Source organism: Dufourea novaeangliae, unplaced genomic scaffold (genome assembly GCF_001272555.1).
Source record: "Dufourea novaeangliae isolate 0120121106 unplaced genomic scaffold, ASM127255v1 scaffold324, whole genome shotgun sequence".
Taxonomy (NCBI): domain Eukaryota; kingdom Metazoa; phylum Arthropoda; class Insecta; order Hymenoptera; family Halictidae; genus Dufourea; species Dufourea novaeangliae.
The window spans coordinates 48132-55590 of NW_015374202.1; the positions used below are offsets into that span (position 1 = coordinate 48132).

The following is a 7459-nucleotide window of genomic DNA, read 5'->3' on the forward strand; positions in this document are numbered from 1 at the left end:
CGACAATTGCGCAAATGCACTTTTCACTGGTATAGAACTCACGGGTAGACTTCCCTACAGGGTGGTCTGGTCCGTATAAACGCCAATAAACACATTCTAAGTGAAAGAATTAGAATTTTAGAAAGTGTGCGATTGTGACAGACGCCGATGAAAACACACAAGATGGCTGCACAAGTTACATTTTGTCAAATATCTCACGATTTAATGGTTTTCTCGTCAAACGCAGACCAGACCACCCTTTACACTACTATCACACTATCGTGGAAATTCGATTTGAGTCACTTTATCACTTCTGGAAGGCACAAGTTGGTTCCTACGATTTGATGCGTCCAGACGCAGAAATAAACAGTGGTATCGATAAGCGAGCATCGATAAAACAGAGGGAGTCGATAAATGTAACCTCGCAACACGTGGTGGATCGTATCGATTGTTTTGTTACGCTGTTGCCATTCGACAATTCTGCCCGTCAGGAGAACGATGGAACAGCTACGGCCTACGGCTTGTGGCGAGATTTCGATTCTCGCGGAACGTAGGAAATAACGACGCGAGGGAAAGAAATCCGAGAATTAAACAATACGTACTAATGTGTGCAAGGATGAACCTTCTTATTCGTACTTGCAATGATGCTTATTTTTTTAATTAATGAAATTACATACGAGATACTTGACATGATATTCTCGAGAAACAAATTGTAAAAATGGCACAATATATATTCCGGGTATTCCACATACGAAAAACATGGAATACTATACAAATCTCTTGTTGGAAATGATATTTATTTATTTTTTATTGACATAATTGACGCAGGTGTTATATACTTACACAAATATTTCATAAAAGAGACACAAAAGGAACACAATTAATCGCATACGCTCTGTCAATCTTTCATTCGTCGCCCAGCGGAGATAGATTTTGTACTAACAACTGATTGCTGTCGCATGCGTACTTAGCGTATCATCTTCGCTGCGTCTGCATCTGTTCCAGTACGTATTTTGTTTTAAAAATTGGACCAAACGACTTGAGTTTTTTTGAGAAGCTAGAAGGATTAACTTATTAGATGACATGTTTTCGTTATTTCGAAAACATTACAATTGTTGGAATAGCGAAGAAAATAGTAAAAATATTAAGAAGTTCTTTTTTCATTTTTTTTCTGATCCTATAGTGAAAATTTAACAAATACCTCTTATACACTTAATTAAGATACATACACGCTGAAAATTGCAGGGTATAAGTTACAAACTATTAAAAGTGGTTAGACTTACAAGTTAGAGTTACAAATAAGTTACAAAACTAAAAAACTCGTACTTTCGACTTATAAACCTGAAGATTTTTTACTACTTCGGTGCTCGTAGCTTCTTTGCTTTGACCGACGAATTTTGTTATGACTGGGCCCGATAATGGTGGCCTGACCTAGGTCACTCTGAAAGTCACCATCGGGTGTCGATCGAAAACGAAGAGACAGGAATACTGTTTCGTTGGACGTCGACTAGAATGGTCATAAAACCAGCTTTCGATTTCACTATTGTTATTAAGCAGAATTATTGATATATATACATAGATAGTAATGATATACTTAGTCATGGCAATAAAGAAACTGTAACATCTCAGCTTCACTTTTCTTTTTCTTAGATATATAAGTGTACAAGAGGCATATTTCAAATGTTCATTATAGGCTAAGATAAAAAAGTTGAAAAAAGTGTCTGTTACTATTTTTGTGCGTGTTTTGTCAAACATTTCCCTGTACATTGTGAAACAACTAATTACAATTAAATCATTAAAACTTAATTATCTAGACTAATCTTTAACTTCTCATAAACATTCAAATCATTTTATGGATAACTAGCTGACGTACCCGCTCTCGCGCGGGCAGTTTCATATTGCAAATCATATTTTAGTTCGTATATACAGACTAGACTGTAATATACCGTGAATAAATAAGCAGCATAGAATTTTGGATAGAGCAATATGAATCACATCGACTCGCGGCTTTTTAAACTTTGTTGTCTGCCTCAGCTCATCGTTGGCTAAAGAACATTGTCGCTTGACTGTTCCTTCGACTAACTTTGGCCAGCAAAGCAGGAATAAACGGGCTGTTGAGCGCCGGGCGAGAGGCCAGCGACCGACGATCGAAATACAATGTAAACAGATAAGGAATGAAACGCAGGAATGAAAATTTAATCTTTTATAGTTTTCAGTATACATTCATTAATGTGTCACGAATGAACTGAGGATACATGGATACTGTCCGTCAACACTGTCTCTTCGCATAGCAAATACACAAACCGAACTTGATGGTAATAGGGAACAAAATTTATTTGTGGGTAGTGCCGTTAGATGTCGTATTATCAAGCCGTCCTGTGGGGATATCAGTACCCCATCAGAGTCGAGACGCCTTCTCTCTCTTCTTCTTCGTCTTCTCCTTCCGCGCTCGACTTCCGACTCTCCATCCGCCGCTCCCGACCTCGGGATCAATAAAGTTTTCTTTTACAAAGACGTGTCATCACTCAGTGATATTCTCGTGGTCCTCAACTCCATTCCGAGCACGTTGGCTGCTCTCCAGTACGCCGGTCGCCCGTACTGGTAAAACCCAACAGTCCCAAATATCAATTTTGTGTTTCCGCTGGCGTCCGATTATTTACATCAGCGCTTCGTTCGATTCGGACTTGGCTCCAAAGGAGTCTCCCCCCTAAATGAAAAAATATATACTTTCCCGTTTCATGTTCCTATTTTTATTCCCGTTAAATCATATAATTTTATCGGTAACGTCAGGTATTGACACTAAAATGGTAAAGGGGCTTCTGACGCCCTCGAAGCATGGGACAGAAAATTACATTGCATGTTAGGTCTATTTTTATATCTCGTCTGTGCTAATAGATAAGTGCGATGTTACTAATGATTAAATAATCAATTAACAACGCTTGAAGTACGAGAAGTACATTCGTTATACTATAGACGAGAAATATTTGTCTGTGCTATGTTGATATTACTCTACAAATTATGCGAGAAAGTATACATGTGAATGGAAAGCATTAGTTACCGTTAATCTATATAGGCGGTGAAGGTGGTTTATTCTCAAAGATGGCGTACTTTCAAAATACAGGAACCCATGCTATGCTTAGAACCACGGTCGTATACACAGGTCCGGAAATTCCCGTGGTGGGAGTCATCCCTTAATGATGTTGCGTTCTCTTTAGTGAATTTTAAAGCTTTGTGGGAAATATGGCGTGAGCTAGCGCCTATGGGGCGCTTTTAATTGTGAAATTGTATTTAAGTATTCAATTAAATAACAACTTCAATTTAAACTGTTCATAATTCTTTAATTTTAATTTCAATATTCTTTTTACACTTATGTAAATGAATTTACTTTTACAAATACTTTTTATGTTTCGAGAACGCGTCTGGGTAGTTGTAATGTCCAGAGATGAATGGCGGAAAAAAAAGAAACAAGGAGCGTCATCTCCTTGCCCAATTATAAAAACAAATACAATTTGTTTATTATCAAAATGTCTTAGATACCGACATCCAATCAGGAAATTATTAATTAATTAAAACGACTTCCTATTTGCCAATCCATTCCCTGTCATTTATCAACTGTCCAGTTCGCGAGTGTTTAACATCTTAGCATTGGTTTGCATATTAGGAGAGGGAAATAAAGAGAAATTATTCAAACATAAATAATTTGAAATCTATCCTTTTGGATGAGTATCTACTGATTTCAATTCGTTTCCTACATGTGCCAACTTCACCTTTCTCCCTCTCCTATTACATTTGTTTCAAACTTCGCGCTTTCGACACTCGCATATCGATAACCCTAAATATCGCTTGAACTAAAGACACTACCCGCAACAACGTAACAATGAAAACCAAAAGTTTCATGAATCTTCCGCTAGCCACACAGCGCTGCAATCGATGCGTCCGTAGAAAAGCGCGTGTGATGCAGCGCAGTGCGCTGAGCGCACGGTCGTGTACACCCATAGCCATGTATAGACGGAGCTGTGCCACAGCTGCTGTGGGTCAGTCAGTATCAGTCAGTATGTTTTAATGGCTATTGCAGTGCTGTATATCGTAACACATATGTAACGGATAGTTTACAGGAGCAGCTGTTTTGACAAGTCGTATGGACTGAGTTCTGCTCTATACAAATAAAATAATTGACTATTTATTTTAAAATATAAATTCTATTAAAAGATGGAAAATGATAGCCCTGTAATATACGGACTTGAATTTCAAGTATGAAATCGAACATGATCAACGTTATAAACAATTGTAAATTTTGCTAGTGTAGTAACAAAATGAAATATATTGTATTAACAATAATTTATACTTACAGTTTTTATAAAGCTTCACATACATTAGTGTCTAAAAAGTATAAATTTTATGTTTATTAGTCATTGTAATAGTATTTTCTTTAATATTATAGACAAGGGCATTGTCGGCTCAAACAGCAGAAACGGATATTGTTAGATTTCTGGTCGGAACACAATCACTGAAATTTAATAACAATCAAGTTCACTTAGTAGAATTGCATGAAGAAACAGGTGGTTTAAAGACACAAGTGTTTCATCATCCCATTGGTGAAATTTGGTCTTTGCAAGCATCTCCGTCAGATCCCAATATATTTATTACTTGTTATAATAGTTTAAGTGGTAATTACGAATTAAACTGTTTTGTGATTTAAAAAATTAGTACCATAATCATATCTAAACTTATATAAAAAACTTAAAAAATATATTTTCATTTAGATGATGGTAGTTGTCAGATGAAGGGAGCTATCTGGAAATTGCCAGAATTAAAAGAATACACAAATGATGTTGAAGATCTTAAAAAATTAGCAGATATTGATACAACATCATATGGTACAAATCTTAAAACTATTGCTTATCATCCTACCGATTCATTGAAAGCTGTTTCAGTTGTAGACAATAATTTTATATTATGGGATTTAGCTGATAATGGACCAGAGGTAATAATAGTTGCCTTACGTTACAATTAAGTAGGTTTATTTTCTACCTTGTGCATTATTTAGGTTGTAAGTTGTGGCACCTTAGCTAGTAAAGGTCAACCACGTTTCACAAATGGGAAATGGAATCCTCATAATGGTTGCAATCAGTTTGTGACATTAAATGAAAACAATGTTCGTGGATGGGATTTTAGAAGTCCTTCCGAACCATCATGGACAATTTTGTCTGCTCATTCTCAAATTATAAGGTAATACAAAAAACTCATTTTTTATTAATTAACTTGGAAATCAATTATGAAACAGTGAATACTTTTATGTATTGTCAATTTTATACTTAGAGATCTAGACTTTAATGCAAATCGTCAGTATTTTTTATCAACCTGTGGAGATGATGGGTACATGAAATTCTGGGATATTAGGTCACCTAAAGAACCAGTGTTGTCTCGTATGGAGCACTCACATTGGGTGTGGAGTATTAGAATTAATCGGTTTCATGATCAATTGGTTTTGACATCTAGTAGTGACTCAAGAGTTATACTATGCAGTATTGCATCAATTTCTTCTGAACCTTTTGGACATGTAGTACCCCCTGAAGATGACTGCATACAAAATGATTATAGTTGCAAGAAAGACAAGTAATTATAGTAAAACTGTAATAATAAGAATACATTATAAAAAATCTTTGTAGAACGTTAATGTTTGATGTAATTTTTTAGACTGGAAGATGGAGTTGTAGGTAGATATGAAGAACATGAAGATAGTGTTTATGCAGTTGAATGGTCATCTGCAGATCCTTGGACATTTGCTTCATTGAGTTATGATGGCAGACTAGTTCTTAATAAAGTTCCCAGGAAATATAAGTACCAAATACTTCTTTAAATCAATTTTAGTATAAGTTAAATTGAATAAATTTTATATATATTTCAACAGGAATTTTATTTGTATGTATGTAAATTTTAATATTTTATACATAAGGTACACAATGGATTAAAACAATCTTATTCAAAGTGTAAACTTTTTTCTTACATTTTCTGCAAGGTATCTTTTATTTTGTAAAAAAAATATCAATAATTACTTGTCAACTTGTACTTTATATTGTTTTTTAATATTTTTGTTACAATCGTTCTGATACTCTGCTTGCTACATTCCTCAATTGCCCATAAACTTTCGAAGGTGGACTACCCAAAATTAAATTACAGACAGCCCTTCGTGCTAGCTGTATGTTTTGGAAGGAACCTAGTATATGAATTTTACTATCTGCCAAAACAATTCTCGTCTTTGTTACATTTTCTATTGTAAACTTTGTTCTACCACCCTTTCCTGCTAATCTTCCAATTGCTCTAGAAAGGTGGTCTCCCTTTAAAGGTTTTACATCTTGGACTTCAAATGTTTCTACAAATAAATCATCTAAACGTAACAAAGCCAATGCATCTTCTACTTCAAAGCCATAAATGAAAGCCTTCATAAAATCAGCACCCTTTTGTAAATTAATAATATCAGGTGTTTCTGGAGCTGTGCGTAATTCTACATTTCGTGTTTTTAAATTAAACCTTATTTGTAACTGTAAATGTTCCACAATAGGTGTAAATATCTTCATCCAGTTTTCCTTCAAAGGAGTATATCTATGTGCAGGAACAGATATCTAAAAATATGTTGTAATATCTTAGTCGCAGTAAAAAAATATTCAACAGTTCTACTGATGTCATCTATTGAAGTACAAATATCCATCTCACTTTTCTTTGTTCTCCACCTTCCACATTTTTTACTCGTTTTAAAGATGAATGTGATTTCACTTTTCCCTCCACGCCATTGATTACTTCAACCTTCAAACATATTTACAAAAATACTGTTTTATTGAGTGTGGAAAATAAACATACTACAGATGAAGACTGTAACTCAACATAACCTTCTTTCTTACCTCCATACGATTTTCAATGGCACGTCGTTTTTTTCTATCTCTAGGCTCTACAAATTCGGTTGTTTCCGAATTGCCATTTGCCTTTCCTTTATTAATACTCATTTTTCTATGCATTACAGAGTAGATAAATTTTAAATTTGTTCTTCCTTTAGATACTGGATGAGCTGCTCATCATGAGCATAGCGGGTAGCCAAGCATAGCACCACGGCCTGTTAACTCCCATTAGAATAGCATGGTCAGTCATAAGCTACCGGCCCTTATCACCAATGGTGCTAAAGTCGTATTTTTCGACACATGTACTTCTATGTAGTGCTATGTACTCGGTGGATAAAACACGTTTTGGCGGTGGAGGGAGTTCAAGCCAGGTATGTATTTTTTCCACAAGAAAGGACGACTTCATTTTAAAGGCTAAGAATAAGTATTATGTTTTATTTTTATATAACTTACATGCAAATGTATTTTTTCCTTCAATATTACTTATTTTTTAGATGAAATGGTGCAACCAGAAGATGGCACATCTCTGACTGCAGAAAGCCAGTTTGAGGAACTGGGTAAGTTTGTTTATATTATAGAATAAATGA

General features: G+C 35.1%; 2 protein-coding genes across 2 annotated transcripts; one reads left to right on the top strand and one right to left on the bottom strand.

Moving 5' to 3' along the window:
• Positions 1–4051: 4051 nt before the first annotated feature.
• Positions 4052–5839, top strand: LOC107192296 (protein TSSC1). Its single transcript, XM_015581511.1, has 6 exons — positions 4052–4230; positions 4421–4646; positions 4743–4963; positions 5027–5208; positions 5299–5595; positions 5677–5839. Exons 1-6 carry the CDS (start codon positions 4189–4191, stop codon positions 5837–5839), a joined length of 1131 nt encoding a protein of 376 aa, XP_015436997.1. The 5' UTR covers positions 4052–4188.
• Positions 5840–6074: 235 nt separating this feature from the next.
• Positions 6075–7047, bottom strand: LOC107192295 (RNA-binding protein pno1). Its single transcript, XM_015581510.1, has 3 exons — positions 6879–7047; positions 6694–6783; positions 6075–6602 (listed from the first exon to the last, which is right to left on the bottom strand). The coding sequence occupies exons 1-3, from the start codon at positions 6990–6992 to the stop codon at positions 6075–6077; spliced, it is 732 nt and encodes a 243-aa protein (XP_015436996.1). The 5' UTR covers positions 6993–7047.
• Positions 7048–7459: the final 412 nt, after the last annotated feature.

What these genes read in the sequence shown, in the direction of transcription:
- LOC107192296 (XM_015581511.1), top strand. Translation starts at nt 4,189, where the DNA reads ATGGAAAATGATAGCCCTGTAATATACGGACTTGAATTTCAA. An exon ending in TAGCTGATAATGGACCAGAG is followed by an intron (nt 4,964 to 5,026) that starts GTAATAATAGTT and finishes TGCATTATTTAG; the next exon opens with GTTGTAAGTTGTGGCACCTT. An exon ending in TATAGTTGCAAGAAAGACAA is followed by an intron (nt 5,596 to 5,676) that starts GTAATTATAGTA and finishes GTAATTTTTTAG; the next exon opens with ACTGGAAGATGGAGTTGTAG.
- LOC107192295 (XM_015581510.1), bottom strand. Translation starts at nt 6,992, where the DNA reads ATGCATAGAAAAATGAGTATTAATAAAGGAAAGGCAAATGGCAATTCG. An exon ending in CCATTGAAAATCGTATGGAG is followed by an intron (nt 6,784 to 6,878) that starts GTAAGAAAGAAG and finishes ATATGTTTGAAG; the next exon opens with GTTGAAGTAATCAATGGCGT. An exon ending in AAGGTGGAGAACAAAGAAAA is followed by an intron (nt 6,603 to 6,693) that starts GTGAGATGGATA and finishes ACATATTTTTAG; the next exon opens with ATATCTGTTCCTGCACATAG.